The sequence below is a fragment of the Dermacentor albipictus genome, chromosome 7, assembly GCF_038994185.2.
Source record: "Dermacentor albipictus isolate Rhodes 1998 colony chromosome 7, USDA_Dalb.pri_finalv2, whole genome shotgun sequence".
Taxonomy (NCBI): Eukaryota; Metazoa; Arthropoda; class Arachnida; order Ixodida; family Ixodidae; genus Dermacentor; species Dermacentor albipictus.
Genome location: NC_091827.1, coordinates 21093063 through 21119842, shown reverse-complemented (window position 1 = coordinate 21119842; position 26780 = coordinate 21093063). Strand labels below are relative to the sequence as shown.

Here is a 26780-nt window from a genome sequence, read left to right as displayed (position 1 = left end):
CTTAAACAGATGACGTTGCCTTCGGCGGACTTAGCTTCCTGATATATATATATATATATATATATATATATATATATATATATTTATGAGGGAGAAGAAGGGGAACCGAGGGGCTCGATTTTGCTAAAAATGGCCATATAAAGCCAAACGACAATGAAGCCAAGGAAACCTTCGGGGAAATTAGGTGTAGGTGAAATTGAAATGTAGAAAATAATAAAGAAAGGGAATGAAAGTGGATGAAAAGATAACGCGTCGCCGGTGGGATGTGTGTGTGTGTGTGTGTGTGCGTGTGTGTGTGTGTGTGAGAGAGAGAGAGAGAGAGAGAGAGAGAGAGAGAGAGAGAGAGAGAGAAACGATATCTTTCTGTAGCTACATCACTTGGTTTTTGCGGTTGGCGGACAACGCGATGTAACACCGAGAAGGAAGCGCATGCCCCGGGGAGGAGGCGCGCATTATTCGTTTGCGCAGGCGATGACGTCACGCGCATAATGGGGGGGGGGGGGAGGGGAGTGCCCATTGTCCGAATAAAACGTGAGAAACACAGCAGGGTGATCGAAAATTAAGTCAGTCGGTGACTCTGGCAGTCATCATTGGATGGTTTTGTTGCCGCAATTTTTTTTCCTTTCGTAAAACAGATAGATGGAGAATCCCGGCCACGAAGCTTTCCAGTATCGCATGTCGGGGTTCTGTCCTGACACGGACTTCGTAGTGATCTCTGGTGACTGGGTCACGCAATTCAGCAACCTACGTTAGTTAAACTATGATTCTGTAAAGGCCAGTTTATACTCTGCGCTTGCCGTATCCGAAATTCAGCGAACGTTCTCGCGATGTACAACGACAAAGGCGTGGCGTGTATAATCAGATGGCACTGCGTCGAACGTAGTAGCAAGCGCCAGCGATTGCCCTACGATGTGCGGTGATGTATGCATAAATAAGGTATATGGACTTGGACCGATGGGCTTATAGTTTTCGACAAACGGCGCCGTCTATCGCTTCTCGAAAAGAATTGCGTGATGCCAACGTCCGTGTCGGGACTTTTTTCCAATAACACATCTGTGCAGCCGTGTCCAGCCGTTCTTCCCTGATTAGGCCGTACACAGTATGAGCGGAAAGGCGCGTCTTGCGGCTTCAGCATAGCTTTCAGCTGTCTACAGCTCTATTGAACCAAATAATCGCGGGGATCGCTTGTCGTATACGCTACGCTCGTATCATGGTTCTGGCACGTAAATCTCCATAATTTAATGTTTTTTTTTTAAGCTTATCAGCTCGACGCCACAGCCACGGAGCTGCCTCGGCGAGTAACGTCAAAACTTAACTACTGTAGCCCAACGGCGCATACCTTCTTGCAAATCCTGTTGTTCTCCCGTTTATCTAGACATGTACACTACAAACAGATGCACATCATATGGCGAGGTTGCCACACTAAATCACATGTTATGGGAGTGTCGGGACCCAACAAACAAGTCGGGCAGTGCCGACCCCTCCGTCTCTTCCACCGCCGGCCTCCGGTCACGCTGGATGACCGCACTGCTCAGCTCCGACCTTACAGCACAACTCTGGGCCGTCCAGCGAGCCGAGGAATTTAAGCCGCTTTGAGACAAGGTCTCGGAACCGCGTCCGCGGCGGGTGCCCAGACCCACTAAATAGACGTCGGACTCAAATCTTGTTGATTTGAAATAAATGTTTACTCTCTCTCTCTCTCTCTCTCTCTCTCTCTCTCTCTCTCTCGTTTTCCGAAGCCACGCGAGCTCACCGATCGCCCCCTCCCGGCCAGCCCTCTTGACAAGCAGACGACGCTCACATCGCGTCGTCTGCTTGTCGTTTTGCGCTGCGCGAGCTCGTTCTGCGGATCGGCCGACGAGACCCGTAGCTTTCGCTGCGCTGCACGGATTTATTGGCGAGGGAGAGGCGTGCATTCCCCGACGTGTTAGTGGGCGACGTCGACCGCACGCCGAGCGCGCGCGTAGCTCTGGGCAACGGTACGACTCGGAATTGCTCCACTGAACAGCAAGCGCTGCACGTCTCGGTTCCCAGAAGAATGGCCTGTTCAGTCGAATGCCTCTCTCTCTCTCGCTCTCTCTCTCTCTAGAAAGCGACAGCGAGTGCTGGCGTCACTAACCTCTGGAGGTTACCGCCTGAATTGGGACGCTGAATCTTGCCGGTGCTCTGCACTTTAGAAAGATGCACAAGTCTCCACTGTGTCTGTTAAGCTGAGCGCGATTCGTTGACTCGTTAATTTACGTCGAGCTGGGCGTCGGTTTCACAGCGTTGGAGTACCCTTGTCGAAAACGAAAAAAGAAAAAAAAGCAGTTTTGGATGATCTCGCCCATCCTGTAGTGCATCGGTGATATCGTGTCTTGTTGCTGGCGTCACAAATAGTCGCTGATACGTGGCATAAATTTGTTCCACCTTGGCGCAGGCTATTACCAGTAGGCATTATTAAAAAGAAAGCGTAATCATATATTCGCCTGCCACAAGTGAAGTTTTGATCACCGTTTGAGTGGAGCCGGATTCGACTGTACGAGCTCGAGTGAACTGGGAATAGCAATTGGCTGTTGGAAGGTGGAACTCGACCGTTCTGGAAAATGGCTGTGTAACAGCTAGCGCTCCATCTTTCTGTCGAGCTTCATCTGCCTAGGCTTCAGCACGCACGAAAGGACCCCTGGGTTGGGTATATGTAAAATACCTACGTTGATTTAATTATCAGAATTTCACAGTGTATAGGCGTCTTTCTGGACGCGGTGTTGGTGGCTGCCTTGTAATCATTATCACCTTCATCATAGGTCACGATGTCGTTGTTCTCAAATATTTGCAGCGACCATCCATCCGTGTTTCCCGTTATCACGCAGTGACGCACACAGTAACGGCTTCGCGCGTGTCAGAATACTTAGTTATCGCTCTTCAAGGCACGACCTTGTTATCGCAATCCTCGGATAACTAACGTTGACTCGTTGAGTCAGTGCCCACCACCCGCAAAAAAAAAAGGAAAACAGATTCGTCAGGGCTTTCATCCGTCACTAGTGATTGGCCACAGCTGCAAAGGAACCTTTCTCGCAGTCTAGTCTTGCAGACTACACACGGTCGGCCTTACACGAAACCGAACGTCCTGAGAGCCTAGCCTCACACACCGCTCGTCAGCCCGGAATGCCACAAGAGCTCCTCTACGATACCTGAAGGCATTAGCGCCCGTCGGTACTGACACGCTGCACCTTGTCTGTAGTGCGTGTGAGTGAGCTTAATTCCGATCCCCTCTCTTACACTCCTCCATCCCACTCTACACATGTATTGTGTACGAAGGTGACAGCCCTGCTTTCCCCGCTTCATCTCTCTCCCTCCCCCTCTCTCTCTCTCTATCTCTCTCGAGCTTAATTCCGATCCCCTCTCTTACACTCCTCCATCCCACTCTCCACGTGTATTGGGTACGAAGGTAACCGCCCTGCTTTCCCCGCTTCATTTCTCTCTCTCTCTCTCTCTCTCTCTCCTCGCGGCCCTTTCTACGACTTGTCCAAGCTGCCAACTCTCGCATGCGTCAGCGAATCAAAGTCTCACCCGTCGCGTCATTGAGCATCCCCAAACTCTCCGAGGCCCAAACTCTCCGGTTAGACGCCAAGTTTCGCGGGGCGGAGAGGATGCTGGGGAGGAACGCTTCGTCACTTCCGGTTGTCCGGCTGCCAGCGGCCCGGAATCGCGCACTGTCTTCCCTCACTGGGCAGGGGCAGCTTTGAGCGTGCCGGCGCGGAGGGAGCCGACGTCGTCGAGTTGGCCTGTCCGGTCCGCTCTGGTGCCCTCCCTGATCCTTCTTCTTTTTTTTTCGGGCGTGGTGGGACGTGCTCCGAACGAAGCCGGCAAGCAGCGTGCAGCACGTGACGCGTCTAAAGACGGGTCTAGACGCGTCGGATTGCCTGCGATCTCCTTCGCCCCGCGTGTGTGCCGCTGAAGAAGTCCCGACTCTCTGGAGTAGCTTCTCGCTGGCGATCTACTATAGAGGGCAGCGTGCTACACACGTTGCAGCTGTGACCCTACTCCGATTTCTCTTTTCAAGTACGCACTGAGGATATAAGTGCATACTCAGTCACTGAGCAACTACTCCACTGATTTTGATGGATTGAAGAAAGTGAGAATCTAATAAAAGTCGGAAACAGCGTTTTACTTTTCTGTTATTCTATGCCTTTAGCAGGCCTTCGAGCCAACCCGTATAAAGACGCTTATATGATAACGTTTAAATAGTGACAAATATTACTAAAAATAAACGCTACATTCCTGACTCTGATCCCACAACGACAATCGTGGAGATGTCAAAATTCTGCAAAGCCGTTAGAACGTCTAATGCGGAACCAGATTGATTTGTTAGACGTTCGTTGTGCACATGTGGGCCTAAAATGTACGTATCACACATCGTTGGGAATAAGTCGTTTGTGTAACCTTACCATATTCTTGTCGCCAGCTTTCGGCAAAAGTAGCATGAACTTGACGCCCATTGACACACGAATGTGTCGTCGCAGATGACGTGACTTGCGTTACGAATGACTGCGAAATGACGTGAAAATACCCGGATGGCAGCGTGCAACGTGTCAACGTGCTCCACGATGTTGCATTTTTGCCTTTTATGCAAAGAGAAGCCGTTTTTGTCATATAAAAGACAAGGAGACAGTCGTTTTATCCACATAAACGAAGGTGCTGCTTCTGCCATCTAACAGTGGCATGTAAAATGATTTTTGTTTTTTCACGTTTGGAACATACCAGTAAGTAAAAAGACTCGGAAAGGGATTATGCCTCGGAGCTGTCTTCAAGTCTCAGGAGGCTACGTGTCTAATATTTAATCGCAAAACACTGACAGACTTTCCGTAGAGGTTCACGTTCACCGATTATTCGAGAAAGTGGAGCGAAAAAAAAAAAAATGTCTGCGCCACTTTAGAGATAAGTGCACGCCGGAGGCGAACTTGCATCATCTCGGGGGCGGTTCAGCGATTCAATTCTTTTTTTTTTCCGCGCCCGCTGTCGTTGATCTTAGTTGCTCTTGCTACCGCTTGCTCTTCAAAACGCTCGAATTAGAATGACCTCTCCGGGGCAAATGCATTAAGGTCGTTTTATGTCACTTTGTTGCCACGCGGGGTTTCCTCTGCTCCCACTAGACCCGCCGCACCTCTGACGTCAGAGAGACTCCTTGTTGTGTCTGGCAGAAGGAGCGCAGCCGCACCATCGTCCTGCCAGTAGCAGTCCGTGTGCTACGCGTGAACGTGGCGCGTCGCGTCGCCTGTTGAACTTCTTCAACCCTGCGGTCACCCCGCGAACACGTGATCGTCGCCAGCGTGATCCGCCTAGGTGGCGTTGGCTCCGCGCGCCCGCGCATTGCTCTTTCTCTTCAAGGGCATCGTGCGATCGAGCCTCCCCAGGGTGCCTGCAAAGGTTTATTGCCTTCTGTTTGACGACTTCCAACGAAACGCTGGAATGCCGCCTTCTTTGTGCTGCCATTATAGAATATGCCTGGTCACGCCGCCGATCTTGAGAATGTACGTGTAAACCGGGATCAATTGCGAATTATGTTGCAGTCGTCAGACGATCTTGTGGCATGAGTCCGTTCCACGTTTGTTTTGGGGCGTAGTGGTACAGTGACAGCGTCGCCAAGACGTTTGAAAGGGAAAAGGGTAGAACTCTTGGGCGCGGAAATTTGGTCTTCTTCTTGATACCATTCCAGCGTTTCATCCGGTTGAGCGTACGAACTGCGACGCCGGGACGGTGGAGGCCCAATTCTTGATTCATCTGTGGCTGCTCGTTTTGCATACCTCGTTGCAAGGAGCGGTAAACTCTATGCGCAGGCGCCTCGCGGTGGTCGCGGGCGCGTTTAGGCGGCGAGAGAGAGAGAGAGAAAAACTTCATTGGTTCTATCAAGGGGTTTAGCGGTGAGCCATCTTGCGCTTGCTGCCTGGCTTCTCAGCACGGGTGTGCCCCTATTCCAGGGCTCCACTGAGCCTGGCCACTTCGCACGCGTGCTGCACGATTGCCCTTTGGGCGGTGAGCTCGCTGCTGGTGAGCAGGCCCTCCCATTGCTCCGCACTCGGGTTTTTATGTTTATGGAATGTGTAGTTATGCTTACATTCCCATGTTATGTGGTAAAGAGTTGGTATTTCTCCGCACCATGGGCAGGAGTTTCTGTATTGTGTCGGGTACATTTTACTTAGTATGTGTAGATTATAGAAAGTTCCGGTTTGTAGCCTTCTCCAGTCGGCTGCTTCCTGTTGTGTAAGAACAAACTCGACCGATTCCGGCAGCAGGCACTTGCGCCCGCCGCGAGGCCGTGCACCCCCTATGGCGATCGATGCGCGTTCGAGCGTTGCGCGCGCGCTGGTGTGGTCTCGAGGCACGCAAGGCGAGCGCCGATGGGACCCGCTTCGCCGCGCGCCGCTTCGTTAGCTAACGAGCCGGCTTCAGCGCCGCTGTGGCGCCAGCTTGTCCCGTTGCCGGCGGGTGCTTAAAGGTATACGTGCGTGCGTGCGGGGCTGGCCACGTGCGCGCACCAACGCGCGAGGTATACCGTTACTGACCGTTGAGACTCGGCATAACTGTATAACCGACGAGAGTTATCGGTGAGACTCGGTATAACTGTATAACAGACGAGAGTAATCGTTGAGACTCGGTATAACTATATAGCAGGCGAGAGTGATGTTTGATAACTCGGTATACCTGTAACCGACGAGCGTGATCGTTGAGACTCGGTATAACTGTATAACCTACGAGAGTGAACGTTGAGACTCGGCATAACTGTATAACCGACGAGTTATCGGTGAGACTCGGTATAACTGTAGAACAGACGAGAGTAATCGTTGAGACTAGGTATAACTCTGTAGCAGACGAGAGTGATCGTTGATAACTCGGTATAACTAACCGACGAGAGTGATCGTTGAGACTCGGCATAATTGTATAACCTACGAGAGTGAACGTTGAGACTCGGTATAACTGTATAACCGACGAGAGTGATCGTTGAGACTCGGTATAACTATAACCGACGACAGTGACCGTTGAGACTCGGTATAACTGTAACCAACGAGAGCGACTGCTGAGATTCGGTACAACTGTAACCGAGGAGGGTAATTGTTCAGACTACGCAAGATCTCATGTTTTGTGTTTATACTATGTGCCCCGCGGAAGTGGAAACTTACCGTAATTTCGCTCCAATTGTATGCTTATTTGAGCGCAGTTGACGTTCTGCGGCATTCGAAGAATATACAAAGAGGAACAAGCTACTCCCTTTTGCGCCCAAGTAACTCCGCCGTTAGGTGGCGTTAGCAGCGCAACACTCGCGCCATCTCGTAATAGGCTGCAATCACACCGACCGCAGCCGGCGCTTAGCTCCGCGAAGCCGGAGTACAATTGGACGCGAAAGCCATGCGGAGAAAACATCATCAGGGGACGCGTGAGAGTGGAGCATCCCTACAAACTATAGCTCAAATTATACTTCCTTGGAGATGTTATGGGCGTTTGGAACTTAAACATGAACATAAATTATAACGCGGACGAAAAAGGAAAAGAGTTGCGTAATTTTTTCAAGTTACGTTGTTACTTTTCTCGCCTCCCGTGTTACTTCGTGCTCGCTTTTAACTTACAAGTCTGAAGTTTATTTAGAGGTCTTCACAAGCGCCATTTGTGCAGCACGAAACCTCGTCTGCACAGCTTTCAAGGTAGGGAAAGGATATATTGTACACGCAAATCGGTGTATACGACTCTACACATCGATTGTTCGCTGTCTGGATACTTGGTACATGGTTATTTAGAACGAAAACAGTCGAGACTTGGTGCAAATAAGAAAGCCACACAGCTGGCTGTCTTCTTCATCCCGTTAGTTAAAGGGTTCTAGATACTGCAAAAGAATGGTGTCTCCAGAAAATGATGATTTTCGCTCTCAAAATCAAACTATTTCTCTCGATGTCGCTAAAGAATATGACATTATTGTCATTTTACTTTCTCGGGACTCGCCTTCGCCGTGCTGCCTTTGTGAAATGCGCCGGATTCGCATCGCTATAACGACGCGTGACTTTATCCGACCCATTGAGGAAAGAAAGGAGGAAGCGCGCGCTTTCTCTCTCTTTCTCGCGCGTCCGTCGGGTTGTTGAAAACTATCTGTACCGTCAAACGCCTTTGTAACGAAGTACTTGGGGCCTCCGACATCATTCGTTATACAGGTCACTTCATTGTAAAGAGTGCGCGCTACGAAGCACACAATAAAATCGGGAAGCAATTATCCCTTCGTTATACAAGCAATTTCGTAATATAGAGTCGTCCGTAGTGGTGGCGCTGGACCGTATACACAATGACTGCTGGGAAGACAGCTTCGAGCCCGATCAATGGAACGCGCATCCGCGGAAGTCGCCTCTGCGATTCGACGTCGCGCACCTCGCTTCTAAGTGCCTGGTGAATCAACGAAGAATATAAAGAAAGCTCGTATTATCGTTTACTTAGCGTGTGCGGGCCTGTGAAGAACGCAAGGCATAGCTTATGCATTAAAAGCGCGTAAGAAATCGTGGCATACGTTTCTTTGCACTCAGGAGACCCTCTCGTATGCAGAGTTTCCGAGTACTTTTTCTTTCTCGGCCGCTATCATGGTTTGGAAAGGCAAAGTATAGCCCGCATCGTTTCTTTCTTTTTTTACTTCGACGTTGTCTTCGCGTATCTAAACCTTGCTGGCCGGTTTCGTCAGAACTGGAGCCATGGACTTAAGATGGCCGTTGTCCACTTAGCCGTCTCTACGTAGCCGTCTGTTATACGGCCAGTATAACACTCTTGGAGCACAGCCGCTATTTATCCCACTTCTTCGTCTGCTCCGCGGCGTCCATAGGGACGGGTGTACCCGTTGCCGCGTCTTTTCGTCTGTTACGTGCAGCCCTCTGTATACGGCGAGTGCTGAAACACAGCCTTTGTGCATCACTGTTCCGTGCGGCGGCGGCCAGCCCACTGCGCGTGCCCGTTATACCGAGAGCCTCTCCGCTCAGCAGCCCCCCCTCCCACACGCGCCCTTTTCGCGTCCGATAATTCGCCTCATCCTATTAGCGTCGCTTCCCGAAACACGCCGTGGGCGCTGCTGCCTCCGTCGCTACACAACACGTAACGAGCCGGCGCCAACGGGTGCAGTTCGTTAACTCGTCGACGTTTACTGCCTCCTCGACGCGATCGCTGCCCCCCCCCCCACCTCCCCCTCCGATAGTGTGGAGGGCGCGCCTTTGGTCTTGGAGCGAGGCAAGTATGGGGTTAGTAAAGAAAGGAGGGCACACACCACACACGCACGCACGCACTATGCTTGTGTTGCGTTCTCTCTCACGCTGCAGGCTGACGCGGCATGGTTGCGAAAAATGGGGCCGATTCTGTAGCGATCTCCGCCTTCATCGAGCCCCCCCCCCCCTCCCCCCCCCCGGGTTCCCCTCGGATACTCCGTCTTATTAAATGGCACGGCTCGAGGCTGGCTCGTTAGTTAACCGCCGCACCGCGCGGCTTTGTAATCAATTTTCGCGCGCGCTGTTTTCTGTAGGCTGGATCGCAATTTAGGCACGTCGAGCAAACGTATCAATAAACTGTCGGGGGGAGGGAAGGGGGGAAGCACCTCAGCGAATGTCTCGGTGGATTTCTGTAATACAGTGCTACTAAATAAAGAGGGGAGGGAGGGGGGTAGACGGAGAATCCTTTCTTGAACTTTTAAACGCACGAGGAAGTGAGTTATGACCACGGCTCTATGATTTATAGGTATGATTAGACGGATTAATTTAGTGCATTCATTATTTCATATTAACGTGTCTGTGTAAAGAACTCTGTCGTGTTCAACAAGTTGGGCTTTGTGTCGCCATGTATTGAAGGCGTCCCTAGCTAGGTCTCCGTTTATTCTCTCCGCGGCATAATGTTCCGAAATGAAGGTGCTTGTGACGCATGCATGCTATAACGAATTGTTTTGGCGAAGCCACGATGGTGTAGCCCCGTGCCTTTAGTGTGTTCGACTTCTTCGCAAACATTCTTATAAAATGAGTCTTCGAGGACATTAACGCTGTGCGAAACCCGCGCTAGTCAAATTAGCTGGTGTTCTTTCCCGTACCTCTGGACTCGAGATTGGAAAGCATCGCTGCCGACTTTAAAACGCTCTTGGCTTCCGCTCGTGATTCCATGTTCGCTGTCCTTCGTCGACCGAGTTTTTCTTTTTCCACGTCTTTCTCAATTTGTGCGTCTCTCTCTCTCTCTCTCTCTCCGCCTTTCTTTCTTTCGCTTGGAAAGTTTGAGATCTCTGTTGTTCATCAATGTCAAAAAATTGCTAGCAAGCTAGAGAGGGAAAAAAGGAAAATAAGAATAAAAGCAAAAGCAATGCGTACAAAACCAACGCTCACGTGCGGTTGTGCCCTGGGCGGCGGCTTTTGCCACGGAAATACCGAGCTTGCGGAGAAGGAACCTTTCGCGAAAATAAGTTTGCGTTTCGCGACCTTTGTGCTCTCGCATCCCTCGCCCTCGTTATTTTTTGTCCTTTTTTTTTAAAACTCGTTTACACGCTTGAGTCGAGCGGGCGGCCAGAAAATTAGTTTCGCTCGGAGTCCTCGGGCATTCACTGTGTAGCTCTCCCGTGCAGTGCGCATATTCCGTCTCTTAAGGTGAAGACCCTTCCGCAGTTCTCGATGCCAGTTGGGTGCGCTAGGATGGGCTTTCGAGTGCGGCTGAGAAGCGCTGTTGCCGTATTCCGGAGACCAAGAGACGCTGCTATGTCGTGCTTTTCGCGCCACACCATTTCATACTATAGGGAAATGTGACCGCTTCGAGACAACACGGATGAAGACCTCGACGTCGAGACTTTGAAAAACGAGTGAATCGCATACAAGAGCCAAGAATCATATATATAAAGTCATTATGAAAACAAGAAACAGTCGGAGGATGGTTGTCGAAGTCAAGCGATAGCTTGCTACTGGACCCGTTTAGACATGCTTCTGGGAATACTTAGTGCTTATTTCATCTATCTATCTATCTATCTATCTATCTATCTATCTATCTATCTATCTATCTATCTATCTATCTATCTATCTATCTATCTATCTATCTATCTATCTATCTATCTATCTATCTATCTATCTATCTATCTATCTATCTATCTATCTATCTATCTATCTATCTATCTATCTATCTATCTATCTATCTATCTATCTATCTATCTATCTATCTATCTATCTATCTATCTATCTATCTATCTATCTATCTATCTATCTATCTATCTATCTATCTATCTATCTATTTCATTCTCTCTCTCTCTCTCTCTCTCACACACACACACACACACACACACACACACACACACACACACACACACACACACACACACACACTTTTTTCTTTTCGCTTTGGTTACCGCGCGGCATAACTTCAGTATGAAATGAAATATAAGCATGCGGGTCCGTTTCATACGGGTACTGCAACGGTAACACATTCTTTAAGTTGATTGTTTCTTTTAATTAATATACCTCTAAATGCATTTATGCCCAGGTTGACAATTTCCCAAAAGCATCGCCCTTGCAGGTCGGGATCATCATAGCAGGAACGTCAAATTCGTATTGCAGCCTGATATATCGAAAGCGGTGCCAGCCTTTGGGATTTCTATTAAGTACACGAGAGTTCACTACTGCTCGGCTTAAAACTCGCAATTACAACGTGTCGCCTAAGATGAACAAGTAAAAAAAATGTTTTTGCTAGCACATTTTATATTGTTACGTACAAATATATTTACAAGGAAAATACGCTGCGCTAGGCCAAGAGGCAACAGCCCGCGCTAGCATCTAATCGTCGTCGTCGTCTTCACACTGCTGGCCTTTCGTGATCGCACATATTGTGCCGTAGCAATATAATTAGCCTAATTATCGTTGCACGTGCCCTGGCTCTTTTTCGCCCGCCTGTCGCTAGGTAGTATGTAGCTACAAAAAACGGCAGAGGCCTAGATATATATTTTTTTTTTCTACCCTGCACAGAAAAAGTAAATAAAATAAAGGCATTATAAGTTCGTTTAACTCGCATTGCATGCCAGCCCGTTCTTTGTCCGGAGTTCGAGTTATCCTTGAATACTCGAGACGGAACACTCGGGTCTATTCTTCCGGCTGCTTTGACGAAGAACTCGCTGTTTCGAAGAGTCGGTCGCTGCCTTTTACGCTCGGCGCTTCCCGCGTAACGAAAGGAGGAACACGGGCAGAACCAGAGATACAAAAGGCGGGACCCCCGAGCGGATCCAATTAGTTTTCTCCAACCCCCCCTTCCTCCCACCCCCCCTTCTCGCCCTGCCTCAAGGCCCGCACGAGAGACGGTTTGCATGTCACTCCGGCTTATTCATCTCTCTGGCCTCCCTTCTTCTTCTTACTTCTCTTTATGCAAGAACGTACTGTATGCTTGCGTTAGCATGAATACGGCCCTGCATCTCTCCCTGGCTTCGCATAGGTGGCCTTTCTTCTTCGAGCTTGTCTGTACGTCGGGCTGTGGTGCTTGAAGGAGACGGCTTGGTTATTCCTTCTTCACGTGTACCGCACCTTGTCTAGCCTAAACCCGCGCAGGGTTGTGTAAGCCTGTGCTTGTCAATTAGGAAAAGGGCCGTACGCCTTATCTACCTCGTCAGCGTTGTGCGGCCTCATCGTTTTCGTCTGTAGACCCAAGCGTGCGGACGGATGATACGTTCCATCTGATAATACGAAACTGTACCTGAACGTGCTGTTAAAAAGCCGTATAGATTCCTGCTGAAATTACTACAGGGAACTCTGGCGCCGCGTGCGATCGTACAGTAGGCGTGAGGTTTGATGTGTTGTAGTACACGGATTTTCGTTTAATTTTCGTGTTTTGTGGCTCCGGATGTTCGTGTGGTTTTGTTTGTTCCAGTTTGACCTAATTTTCCGAGCAATCGTTTTTCTTCTTTCATTTTGTCCGAGACGCAGAAGGCAATTAGATTCAGCGCACGGGCTTAATCATTGCGAATTGTGTTGCATTTACATAGCGCGCTAGTTTGTTTAAAACTGCATACCGACGCCCTCTGAGTAACCATTGTTATCTCCAGACCCGACGTTACGACACTCCTCTATCCTGCGGTGCGGAGAGCCAACGTTAACGTAGGAGTGTCAAAGTAGAAATAAGTGTGTGTGTGTGTGTGTGTGTGTGTGTGTGTGTGTGTGTGTGTGTGTGTGTGTGTGTGTGTGTGTGTGTGTGTGTGTGTGTGTGTGTGTGTGTGTGTGTGTGTGTGCGTGCGTGCGTGCGTGCGTGCGCGCGTGCGCGCGCGCGCGCGCGAAACTGGTTGTGGTAGCAGTACAGAAGAGATGGGTCATATATATTTGGTGCGTCGAATTGCTAACGCATTTCTCACCCTTTTACCGTTAAGTAGCCACTGTTCTTTTTCCTTTCTTCTTTCGCTGGGTTAATCTCGCTCGTCAGGAAAATCACCTTGTCATGCCAGATCCAGTCTTTACGTTCAGCATTCCACGCGATCCAAAGTCGTACGACATTACATGCACACGCGTGACTGAGAGGCTCGGGATGGCGTGGTTCACGCAATGTCATCTTAATGAGATAGGCCGGGAAAACGACCCCCCCCCCCCCCAGGCTTTCAAGAATGTGAAACGGCAGCGACGATTTTGCGCGCGTCCCCTGCGAACTGCACCGTGGTTGGTTACCGCACCGTTAACGTCGCATTGTCCCATTTCGGAGCAGATTAGTGGATTCTCGAATCGAATCGACTTTTCGATTTCGTGTTTCGAATGCTCGCGGCAGCCTTAATTGATACGGAACGGATCCTTACACATACTTGCTCTCCCCCCCCCTCCCCCCACGGTGATTCGGCGCGCCTCTCGAGCTCAAGAGCGCTGCACGATCATTGCGAGATGGGCCTGCGGCACTGTCGGCTGTGCACACCGCTCATGAACGCGCGGAGTTGTTACGAGCGTGCCATTAATTATTTCGCCTGCGCACTTCTCCGGGCGGACGAGAAAATAGGTGCCAAGAGCTTGCGAAATGCACACGTGTGTGGGGAAAACAAATAAAGAAAAGTAAAGAAAGACAAAAAAAAATAAAGCAGGGGGCAAGCTCTGACGCGTGGGTCTTGCTTGGCGCATGCCCGCTCTCATCTTCCGCGTCCCGACACCGTACATCCCTTACATTATACCCGTGCAGTTTTCTCCTGTGAATGTGCGCAAAGAGCAGCAATAAATTGCTCTTGCGGTGTGCACTGGCGTACAAATCCTTAATTAAACGATGCCTCATCCCCCGGCTGTAGTATAGTCATTTCGTAAGGCCAATTTTGTGCGCTTTTGTCCGCGTTGGTTTGGAGAGAGGCGTACGCACATGCGAAGTTTGTGACGTTTAGGGAAGTGGTGACGCGAATGTGTTGTTTAATATCCTCGTTTGATCCTTGCTCCCCCGCGGCCGGCATTCGGGATACAAGTTTGCGCCTACATAAATATAGCCGGTGTCGCTCTTTAATAGTTTCTTCGCGGGACTCCAGGTGCCGTGGGAGGCAATTACAACACGTCCTACATTTTCCTCTATGGCGAGTGGCATCGCGTGCAACTTTGTGGAGAGACTAGCAGGACTTTGTGCAGTGGCTGTGTTCACACACACACACGCACACACACACACACACACACACACACAAGTAATTCGGTGCTCATAAGCTTTTAAAAAAACATCAGTTATGGGAGATTGTTCTTTATTTAGGCTCATTCTTGAACGTATAAAGTTTTACATTTCTTAAATATGAACGAACTGTGTTATCCGGCTGCTAATATGTTGTTTTAGATTCCAGGAAGAAATCCGCGCACTGTTTAGCCGGAGGAAAAGAAAGTTGTAACTTTGCGCAATATTTAGAATTGTAAAATTTGTCCTTTCGTATTTCCTTGTTATTTCCTCCTGAAACCGTCACATCTCCCCGCGCGCCTCCTAAAACCTCCGCACCCGTCTTCTCTGCCGCAGGTACGACTACGGCTCGCTGATGGAGAACGCCACGTTCTGCCTGGTTCCCCGGGGCCGCCGGCTGGGCTCGTTCCGCTTCCTCGAGTCCCTGCAGGCGGGCTGCGTGCCCGTGCTGCTGGCCAACGGCTGGGAGCTGCCCTTCGGCGAGGCGCTGCGCTGGGACGGGGCCGCGCTGCGCGCCGACGAACGGCTCCTGCTCCAGGTGCCGGACACTCTGCGCTCGATGCCCCGGCGCCGGGTGCACGCCATGCGCCAGCGCAGCCAGCTCCTCTGGGAGACGTACTTCTCCTCGGTGGACAAGATCGTGCTCACCGTGCTCCAGGTGAGGGAGCTCTGTGCCTCCCAGTGGCGTAGCTAGGTCGTCTGGTACCCGGAGCCCATAGGTACAACTTCAACGTACGCTTCAACTACGCTTCAACGTCAAATGCAACTTCAACGTACGCGTTGGAATCTACATTAAACGACGCTTTCGCGAAGTGTTTAAATTAAATGCTGTGGAAAGAGAGACACGTGATTTGCGCAGCTTTATTTCCAACTACGCGCAACGCATATACGATTCGCATGATTGTGCCATCGCAGAAGTTTTGCGTAGGTCTGCTTCCCGTTAACACGCCAGTAACTAATTAGCTGCTCGTGTTCCGCGCTGCGTTTTGCAGCATCTATGTGGCGAATGCGTTGCCATGCCCGGCAAAGGCCTCCACGTCTCATATGTGGAAGGCCACAAAGGAGCTGGTGCGTTTTTTGAAATGCACCAGCCTGTATGACCACCTGTGACTGACTAAGCGATGAGCGCTTGCGCGTGTGACAGTGCAAACTGTGAACTTCTTTCTTGCTTCTCCTCTTTCAATCCCCTTCCCCAGTGCAGGGTAGCCTATACTGGGCTCAGCCTGGTTAACGTCCCTGCCTTTCCCTTATGACTCGCCCCCTCTTCTTGGCTTTGAAAATGCTCAGCCTTGTTGTACCCACGCTCCGCCATCCACACGCCTTCTAAAGGCTACGCTTTAAAATGCAGCAACAGCGACGAAAGACTCGAGCTGCACGCGTGCCCTTCCACACGTGTATTTTACGTGTATATATATATATATATATATATATATATATATATATATATATATATATATATATATATATATATATACACACACACACTTGCGTGTGAAGCGACGTTGGCAATTTCGCAAGATAGGTTTTTTCGGAATACTGAAATGCACACGCACGCGCAAGTTAACTCACAAAAAAAAATGGCTAAATACTAAATTCCGCGAGATTTCCGTTGACACTTTTTGTTGTTGTATGATCACCATATATTGCACTGAGGGGTGCGGGACATTATATATATGCACCGCGTACACGTACACATGCATGCACGTACACTACAACGATTAAGTGCAGGCACGCGCGCTCCCCTACAATTGCGTCGGCACAGGTCGGCACCTTTTGAGTTTTTCTGGCGCGCTTTTCCGTGCCCCCCCCCCCCCCCCCCGCGACGCTCCTGTGAGCGACCGTTATACCCAGCATCACATAATTCACCTCGCGCGTTTCGTGCTGTACTACAAGCTATAATACACATCTGGCTTAAACACCCGAGCTAGCTCTACATGTCGTGCTCTTCCCGAAGCGCGACGCGTCGGGAAAACAGCGGCAGCTATAGTTCGTCTGCATACCGTATATTTTTCCACGTGCACGTACGCGCATTTCACGTCGTCGCAATTTTCGCACGGCGCGTTTCGATTCTGTAAAACAAACAATGAAAAGAAAGAAGACATCCAGGGGGACGGAGGAGAGGAGGGAGGGAGGGAGGGAGGGAGGGAGGGAGGGAGGGAGGGAGGGAGGGAGGGGGAGTAGGTAGTGAGAGTACGTATACGTCGCGATGATCAGGGGAATGGCGTTTCATTCGCCCAAATTGGCTCGCGACGTGTGTGAGGGGGGAGGGGAGGGGAGGGGGGGCATTAATTCCGGTCACGTCCGTCGTTATTGAAGCTGCCGCTGCCGCTGCTCGTCGACTTTTGAACAAACCATAAAGCGGACGGACGGTCGGACGGGACAGGAGCGAGGAGCGGTGCGGTGATGCACCGTCGACGCTGCAGGGGAATTGAGAAAGGGGCTATGTATAGGGGTCGCTTCGTCGAGTTGCGTTGCTGTTACGACGACTGTCCGCTGGAGTCCACGGCCACCAACCGGTGGCGCACTTTGTCTTTCAGAACGCACGTGCAGCAGCAGCTTTTCTCATTACTACTACTCCCCTCTCTCGCTCTCTCTCTCTCTTCTCTCGCTCGCTCGCTCGATTTTTGCGCTTCGTCGCGTGTTTGGACAGCGATCCGCGCGGACGATGTGCCGTGACTTTTCTGTGGCAACTGCCAGCTCTTTTTTTTTTTTCCTTGACGAACTGGATTTTCTGACGACTTGTGAACTCCCGCACCTATACTGTTTGTTACGTCACGCCAAAGTGTCGTGCCGATGTAGTCCCGTATACGGTGTTGCCGGCCGCCGTCGCGTTCTCCTTCGCGTAATTTGCGGCGGAAATTTTGCCATGGTGCACACATCTACTACTGCATTGCGCGCGCGTTTGTGTATGACTTCGAACACATTGTAAAAAAAAAAAATATGGTGTCCTCAATAAAGAGCATTAACTGCACAACACGTCCGGGAGATTTCAGCCCTTCGTTTTAATTGCAGCAAGCCCAATCAACTTCGGTGCGGTGGACTCGATAGCTCCTGAGGTTCAGTTTGGTTTGGTTTTCCTTTAAAGCCCCCCCCCCCCCCTCTCTCTCTATATATATATATATATCTATCTATCTATCTATCTCTATTTATCTATCTCTCTGCCAAATTCACCTACGCTGTTTGCCGCAGTCGCAAACTATAAATTGGATTGGCCAAGATTTTGGAATAGTTGACACTCCAGCGGCCGTGCTTCCTATATACATCGCTGCTAAATAAGAGCCACGGTTATACCCCGAACGAAAGGCCGCCTAATCTATAGCGTCATCACAATATGCACGTCTCGCCGCCGCTGAGAGCTGGTGACCAACATTTCATTTTTTATCTTTTTTCAGCATTGATATGCCTTCCGAATGCTAAGCGATATTGCAGAGGAAAAAACATACATTTTTTTTATTGTTTGAGTTTGTAACTTAACAATGAGGGTGCCCATTACTTGGCCATGTACTTGGCCAGCCATGTACTTGGCTAATTAATACGTATCGTTTCGGTTGAACGGTTCGAGCCGCTCCATGTACCATTGAGCGCTACATCAGGCAAGACTGCGGCGTTGGTTTCGTTATCGCAGTGGCCGACGCGAACCTTTCAACCGTGAATGCAAACTCGGACGCGTTCTACACTATAGGAACAGCTCTATTGATTTCTTCGATTTGCCATCGGCAAGCGCGCAAGATAGAATGCCGAAAAGCTGTCTCTCTCTCTCGTTCCGAAGCGAATCGATTTGCTGTTATCTCGTACAACTGAACTGGCAGCAGAAGCAAGTTGTGTTCCGGCGAGATGGCTCAGTCTAATGTGGTCCAACGGTCATGTTGCAGTTGCTTTTGCGCCGGCTGTAGATAAAAACTTGACAGACGGGTTGAACCCCGACATTTCTTTTGACGTCGAAACGCGGATATATCGTGCGAGCGCAGTATCGGTGTAACGCGGATGTCCCCATTAAGGTGCCAGTTTACTTTCGCTTTCTTTGGCTTTCGGGTGCATTACGTTAGCCTCTGCAACGCTGGGAATATTAGGCGCGGCAGAGTTTACCCCTGATACTTGTTTTGTAAGCGCGTGCGCTCTTTTCGGTATACATACTGATACGATCTCGACCGGTTGAGGTGGGTTGAAACGACGACGAAGCGGGACATAGTGATGATGAAAAAAAAAATAGAAAAGATTGTATTCCCTTCATTGGTACATGGTTGTGACTCTCATGCGAGTCTAACAGTTCTGGTTAACACGGGGGGTCAGGACGGCCTTAAATAGCCCCTTGCGGTCTTGTGGTCGTCGACGTCATCTTCGGGAGCCTGTGGAAGCGTTAGTGCTTTCGTCAGGTTCCGCCGTCGAGCTCCTGACCTTCGGATTTTCTTTCCTTCGTCCTTCCCTTTGTGTCAGCTCGGGGAGTAAATGGGGTGACGCTGTTTCGGAGAAGAGGGCAGTTATGTTGACACGGGGACGCCCGCTTGAACGTCTATCGCACTTGACAGGTTGATGTCCAGACTCACCGTAACAGCGTTTTCCGGGGCGAGGCAAATCATCTCGTCATATGGGAACGTACGCCTGAATGTCTTGCACACCCGATAGGTCGATAATAACAATAACAAGCAGAAATAATCACAGATAATCACAAATAATCGCCTAGCGCATTCCCGAATGAGAGTTTAATATACTCCATTCATATAGAGTTTTATTTAACTCCATCTATGAAGAGTTTTTATGGTGTTCAAATAGGAGTAAATATTACTTGCAGGAGTTTTTTGGGTGTTCTAATCGGAGTGATTATCACTTCATCCAGTCTTTCAGTAGTACATTGTTCAGCTAATCGATTTCTAATTAATTTGCAAGTATGCTAAATGTGTTATTACTCAAATAACATTTAATTTCCTCCACAAATACGCTTTCCGTGGCCAGAAGAAATAAAGGCGAACAAGTTCTGACTGTCCGTGATCCGGTGTAATCCTGAAAATCGTGACATACTGCCACATCGTCGAATTCTGTAATGGCGGCATTCTTTAGCCAATCAGAGACGCCGTAGCGGGCGTCTGGGCCAACCACAGCAGACAAGATGGCGAACTCGACAATATGGCGGAAGTTGACAATTTCCAAAACAGCACTCCGGAACGGTGTTCGGACTTTGCTAGGTTAAGAACCACGTTCGTAAAAACCGATTCTAGAATTACTTTGCTTGTTTGCTAGCTATATAGCCTGTAGCAGTTTGAAAAGCTTACTCTGCTCGTACCTCCTATTGCGCTTCGAATAATTTTCTGTCCTTAAACGTAAAATATCCATTTACGAAACTGTTGGCAGAAGAAACGCGGTGCCGATCAAGACTTAGTTCAGGCCTGTGCACAGATGAATATAAGAGCTAACAAGTATGGCAAGAGAGCACGCGGAAGGTGTTATAGCGCTTTTTGTCATGAGGGAGTGTGCCATACTGCATCCGGTGCAAGCAGGCAGTCTGCCGAGAGGGAAATTAGAATAGGCGGCCCTAGTGTACCGTATACCGCCCGTGATGGGAAAGTACTTCGAAGTCCGAAAAATACGAAGTGACACTTCTCATTACTCCTGTGCGCTCTGTTCATCCGGGTGGGTCGTTGGTATCTCCATATCATGATCCTCTCTTGGATAACCGACATGGGCTTGCTTAGTAAACCAAACAGCTCTCAACATTGTATAGACCAAATGGAAGCACCAGTGAGATGCCGCTTTGCGCCCTCGCGATAGCCGCTCTTCGAGGACAGAAAAGTATAGTTAATGCTTATTACAAATGACCCAGGCAGGGATGCGTACAGCTGTGCGCAGTGCCAGCATAGCGCCGATCGGGCGCTGAATATTTTGCTGAATTCGATTGTACTTTTTTTTGTAAATGTCGATGACAATGACGCTCTTCGGACTGTTTCAGCATTCTTGCAAGCGTTGAATGCCTCCTGTATATTGCATGGTAGAGAACTAAAGTTGCTAGATGGTGGTGGTGGTGGTAGTGCTACATTCTGGGTTAGGCTGGCTAAAGTTGGCTGGTCATGTCATGTCATGATCAGTTCATGTCTTGTCTTGAGAGAGGAAAACGCTTCTCCCGCCATGCACATTTGCGCTCTTTATGACCGTCGATACGGAAGTGCGTGCTACTCGTTGCACGCGGAGTACTCTGGCGAGCGGCTAATGCAATGCTATCGTAGTTTGTAGGCCTAACGAATGAATTCCGCCATCGCGCATGCGCGTCGTCTGCCGAGCATGTGACCGTGCGTTCCGTCACTTCCAGATGCGCCGTGAGACGACGGGCCAATGCGATTAGGGAGTGCGTCCGCTGAACGTATACGCCTGGCCTCTGAGATCGCGGAGGCCATGACTCACGCTACATGAGTGGGCCAGCCGCTCGCCAGAGTGCTCTGCCTGCGTCGAGTGGCACGGGCTCTTGTGATCACGGTCATAAAGATTGCGACTGTGTGTACGTCGAGGCACGGTTTCATCGAGCAGTCGGAGGATGCGTTTTCCCAGGGACCGCTCGAACATATATATAAATTGCTGCTCTTTGTGTGTTTGTGGGAGGTGCTGCTCCGGCTTGTCGTTTTGTAACACCTCCCCTCTGCGGCCATGTGTGCGGCATCCTCCGTCGGCAAGACCTCGGAAGGAAACGCCGGGGAACAAACGAGCGGCGGCTTTCGGAAACTGCAGCTCCGTAAACTGCCGTTGACACGTGCCGTATGTCTGTTTAGCCGGGCTCGGCATAGAACCGCGCAGCGTTGCTAACGCTACGAAGTGTGCGGAAGCTGTTGTCATTGGGGAGCTTGTATATTCGTGTGAGGCGGTTGAGATATGTATGCATTCGTTTGCGCGCTCTTGGAGCCTGTGCGTATATCGCCATCTAGGGTGTGCTGCAAGGTTGGAGTGTCGTCTGCTTCTGCGTGTTTTGAAGGTGGACTGCACTATAGCAGACGACGACCAGACGATAATTTACGGGCCTTGGGCGCAGTTTGTTTACGGGAGCCTGCCAAATATCGCACTGTGCAGTGTGAGCGGGAAGGGAAACCGAGGGACTCGATTTTTTGTTACGCCCCAAGTGAAGCAAGCCGACAGTATGTTCCAACTTAGTAACGTCGGGATGTTTCACATCCGTAGCCACGGCTGTAGATCACGCTGCCCAAGTCTCCAACGACTAGATCTGCTTTACGCGTATACATTAAAAACAAAAAGAAAAACAATGCGGACGCCAGGACGGCCGTGGGCGGTAGCTCAATGATAAAAAGCACCGCTCGCGTAATGCCGGACATGTGAGTTTTGTCTTCCACCTGCGGCAAGTTGTTGTTTCGTTCGCTTTAGTTTAACAATTCCCTATTATCTTTGCATTGAGATGTTTTTTTAATGATGTAATTCCCCCTGCGCTTTCTCTGACGTCGTTACGTGTGCTTCATGACTCGCTACGCGAGGCGTGATTTCGTGGCGAATCCGCCAGCGATATGACGCAAGGTCGACGTCGTGCACGGAAGCAACGACGCCCGCCTCCCGTGCATTGGGGGCACGTTAAATGGTCCCCTGGTGGTCATAATTATTCCGGAGTCCTCCACTACGGCGCTCCTCATGATGAAATCGTGGTTCTGGCACGTAGGACCCCAGAATTCGGTTCAATTCAACGCAGACCTCGTGTATAGACCTGTCTGGTGATGGGCAAGCGAGCTATAACGTAGCCGCGCACACCGCTCTCCGAGAAGAGACAAGTAAGCTCGTGTTTCTTTTTATGCGAAGCATACTAGCCGCACAACCACGCTCTTCCTTGCTGCGCCGCGCGCGGCCGCGTATACCTACCATATGTCGTCATAACAGCTGCAAAAGCGGAGGCTCAACTCGTGCGCTAGCTTGCGTCCGCCTAGCTACATAGCCGGGTCTCAGCTCGTGCGCTCGCCTGCATGAGTTGTTTCTTCGTCTAGCCGAACCAAATATAGCCAAGCAACAGCAGTTCACCAGGCTAAACAGTGGTTCAACAACTAAAATAAAGGCTAGTATGCTTCGCATCCCGGACTTAACTTTAGCTAAGCCACAGCCATTTTTTTTCTTCTTCTTTTCCTTTTAAGGCCAGCCTCGTTAGGTTAGGTTAGGCTACGGTGTGGTTGCACGCACGCAGGCAGATCGACGTGTAGGTATAGTCCGCCGGCGCGTTTCCTGTATTCGTGATCGTCCGTGTCTGTGCAACTTCCGCGACGCTGCACCGTTTTCGCCACACACTCGTCGCCGACTCACCCCTTCCTTACGCGCGAGTGGGGGGGTGAAAGTGAGGCGAGCGTCTTGGAATAGGGCTGTTCCTCTTCGCCAACTGCCGGGAGCCGGGGGCGAGGACCTTCCTGCGGCTTACCTATACTGCGCCCCCCCCCCCCACACACGCTCGGTCTCCGGAGAGAGATTGAAAGGACACTAAAATCCGCGGCTTACGTCTGCCACACTTTGTTTTACTTGCCTCGCTGTCTGTCGCCTTCGCGCGGCCTTATCGACCCTAGCTCTGCGGCTAGCTGCCCGGCCGCACCTCGACGGTCCTTGCGGCCGGCCGTTGTTGCGACGACGGTGCATGCAGAAGCCGCTGGCTGCTCGTCGCTGCTGTTTACTTTTTTGTGTGCTATGTAGCAATCTGGGACTGGTTGGTCGATCGTACCCTTGCGCAAAGTGTTTTTTTTTTTTAGACAGTTTATAGAGATTGCTTTATTGAGTCTATATAAAGTTTCTGTGGATACATCTTATTGATCAGTCCGTAGACGCTGTGTGGACATATGGTATTTCTCATTTTTATCCCGTATCGATTGGCTGTGAAATAGACTGCTTCTATAGACCAGTCCACACGCTAGTCCATAGACAATTCGTATAGACCAGTCTATGCGCAGTTTTGGACATATGGCCATGCACTTTTTGTTAGTATGGTCAACATTAATACAAAATGGACACGTAACCCGTGGCTTGTGTCTACTTCATTTGGTCTCCCTTGCTTCGATGGCGCCTTCGCTCGGCGTTTTCGAACTCTGCGGCTGCTCTGCCGTATATACCTTGGAGGTCCGTGAGTGTCTGCTTGCATGCGTGCGTGCATGCATAGTGGTATGTCAGGAGTTGCGACGAGGGGGCATGCAATGTCCGCTTTCTACGCATCGCTGCGTTTTTTTTTTTGTTGTTGTTAAAGGCTGTGGACAGGTTTGCACAAGGCTCACCCTACGAGCGACGGTCGGGAAATGTCACGACGCTCCTCCACTCTGCAACGCACAAAGGCGCTGCTGCGGCAGGGTTCGTCGACTCTCCCGAGACGGTGCCGAGAGAAGGCCCCGGAGTCGGATCGCCAACAAACGCGGGTCTATTAATAGTGCATGTGGCTGGGCGAGTCGGTCGTATATATACATCGTTAAGCAAGCAAGCCTTATGCAAACCTATCTCCACAGCCTTAAAAGAAAGAGAAAAAAAGACCCAGCAGCGACGGAATACAAACATGAACGAGAAGAGCACAAGGTCGCGAGACTGCGCCTGTCCTTGTGCTCTTTTCGTCCATGTTTGCATGACGTAGCACAAGCTTGCTTATTAACCCAAGATACATCACATGCGACAGTCACAGCGCCCACGGGCAAATGCTCACCGCAAGGCCGATCGAGTACGCGCGCCCGCTGCGCTAGGCCTAGCCGGTTAGCGGTCCACCAAGCGAGAACGAGAACGAGAAGTCGCGAGAGCAAAGGTCCCACGTAACCAACAGCGACGATAAAGGAGATGAAGCGCTCAGCGGAAGAGAGCTAGGGTGCAGAGGGCGCCCGGTGGCCGCCACGTATAGCGACGTACTCGGGAGACCAAGCTATAGACCAATCAGGTCGCTTCCCGGTGACGTAGGCTCGCGCGGTGACTCGACATTGGGAGAGAGAAGCACAGTTTGCGCGGGAAAATTATCTCCGGCGCGCTAGCCGCGCGTCCGCCATATTGATGTTGCCATATTTCTGCGGCGGCTCCCGGAGGTCGAGCGAGCTCGGGGAGGCAGTTCAATCCCCACAAGGCACACTAAATTGAAACACCAAATTGTTTTGGACTGATAATCATTCTCCCAATGCTTTATTTTCGTTACTTAACCCTGTAATTCTCAAACAGTTTCACATCAAAGAAAAACAAAGGTCGCGCGCCGCATATAAGCTCACATTATATAACCCGGACAGAATTGTTCCTTCGTTATACAGGTTATTTCGTTGTAGAGGCGTTTCTTATATATAGGCCTTCGACTGTACTCATACTTGTGGAGACAAAGAAAAAAAACATCATTAATGAGCATAACTATGGCTTGATTTGCAAAAGTCGTTCCGTCTTTCGCGGGACTCCATGCGCCGTCTTGGCTGCGACGCGCCCTCTCACCAACGTGATCTGGTCCGAGAGACGGGAAGTGGACAGCAGCGCATACGACTGCTCTTGAGCGTTGGGGGTAAGGGGGGTAGAGGAGGCAGGTCTGGATTTTGTTTGCATTCCATAACAATGTACCGGAGTGTTCCTAGCTGTTCGCAGTATTTTGCATGGTTCGTCGGCATATTGAGTCGTATACCTTTCCCTTCGTTGCCACAGAAAGTTGTCCATACTCACAGACAAGGTAGGAAAGAAAAAAACTTTATTGCTCTATTTACAGCTTTCAGCGGCTAACGGAGGTCTTCATGTTTTACTGAAGTCTCCGTCGTCTTGAGTGGTCGCAGACAACTTTCTGTGGCAGTGAAGGAAAAGGTACGAAGCAAAGTGCGCTCCTTAACATAGTCCGGCGTTCTCTTTCGCGTTAGCTTAAGCTGGCTAAAAGATTCACCGATGATTACGATATTCTCTAATGCGATATTTGAGTGCAGCGCGTGTTTTAATTTCGCGGTATATTGGCTGGCGCGGACAATCTGTCTCGTGCGGCACCTTGCAAACGGAGCGAAGTGCGACGCGGTTGCGTCGCAAATCGGGAGACCGCGAGAGGCAGCGCCTGGGTCACGCGCGGGCACGATTCACAGCGGCCGCCGCAGACAAGCATCCCCTCATGCAGCGCTTTGTTTCCATATACGGTATCGCCGGACGCGCTCGATCGCCGCATGCCATCGGCGAACAGACAACGGCGCGCTACTCTGGCGCCATCTCGTAGCGGTCGTCGCCGCAGAGCCCGTCTTGCGCTGTATACTACGCATTTCTTATCGCGCTTTCGCCATACCCCCCTCCCCTCCGCTTTCCGCCTTATGGTACCGCTGCACTCTCCTCCTTCGTTTTCCTCCTCGCGCTCTTTTCGCTATCGCAGTCTTCCACTCTCCCCCCGCTGCGGTCCGCTTTCGCTCTTTCATCCTCCGCTGTGTTCGTTCGCTCGGTTACGCCGAGGGACGCCGACGCTAAACGGAGGAACGGGCGTCTAAGGGCCGAGTTCTAAAATAAAGGCAAGCATCATACTTGCAACAGCGAATTATACAAATATACCACTGAGTGTTAAATGTTACTTAACTTTCCGCTGTTCTCCTTACGCGTTTGGGCAAACGTGGAAAGTGTCGCACTGCTTAGTGCCTTTGGTGTTAAGCTGCTGAACACGAGGTCGCGGGATCGAATCCCGGCCACGGCGGCCGCATTCCGATGGGTGCGAAATGCGAAAACAACCGTGTACTTAGATTTAGGTGCATGTTAAAGAACCCCAGGTGGTCCAAATTATTCCGGAGTCCCTCACTACGGCGTGCCTCAGAATCAGATCGTGGTTCTGGCGCGTAAAACCCCATAATTTAATTTAATTTTAAAGCGTCCGACGAGGAACCTATATCATGCGTGAAATCAGCATCTTTTCGAAGAGCAGAAAGCGGCTGTCAAACTTTGCCGGACTACTTGGCGCAGTAACACATGTGGCAGAGGCTCCCGTGGAAGTGAACGCGGCAATATGCATTTCGTCGCGAGTGCTTATCAAAACCTCTGCCTGTACCTTCGGTTCTGTGCATTGGATCCGCCACGCCGAAGTGATTGCCTCGGCACATCTCGAAGCATGTGCTATGCCGTGTACACTGCACGGTTCTCCGGGACAGCGCACAGCTCCGCGAGAGCGCTGTCGCAGCGCCGGCCCGGACGTTATGCGTTATACGTTATGCGTTATGCTATAGGCTCTCACGCTCTCGCCGTAACCCGTCGTCGGGAGCCGATTG

The 26780-nt window shown here is 50.4% G+C and overlaps 1 protein-coding gene across 1 annotated transcript in view; it reads left to right on the top strand.

The window, feature by feature from the left end:
- ttv (exostosin glycosyltransferase 1 ttv) overlaps positions 1–26780 on the top strand; it is a 176218-nt gene that overhangs the window by 114825 nt on the left and 34613 nt on the right. The window contains exon 2 of the mRNA XM_070521755.1: positions 14947–15268. Within this exon, the coding sequence (XP_070377856.1) occupies positions 14947–15268 (322 nt within the window). The remainder of the gene's footprint in view (positions 1–14946; positions 15269–26780) is intronic.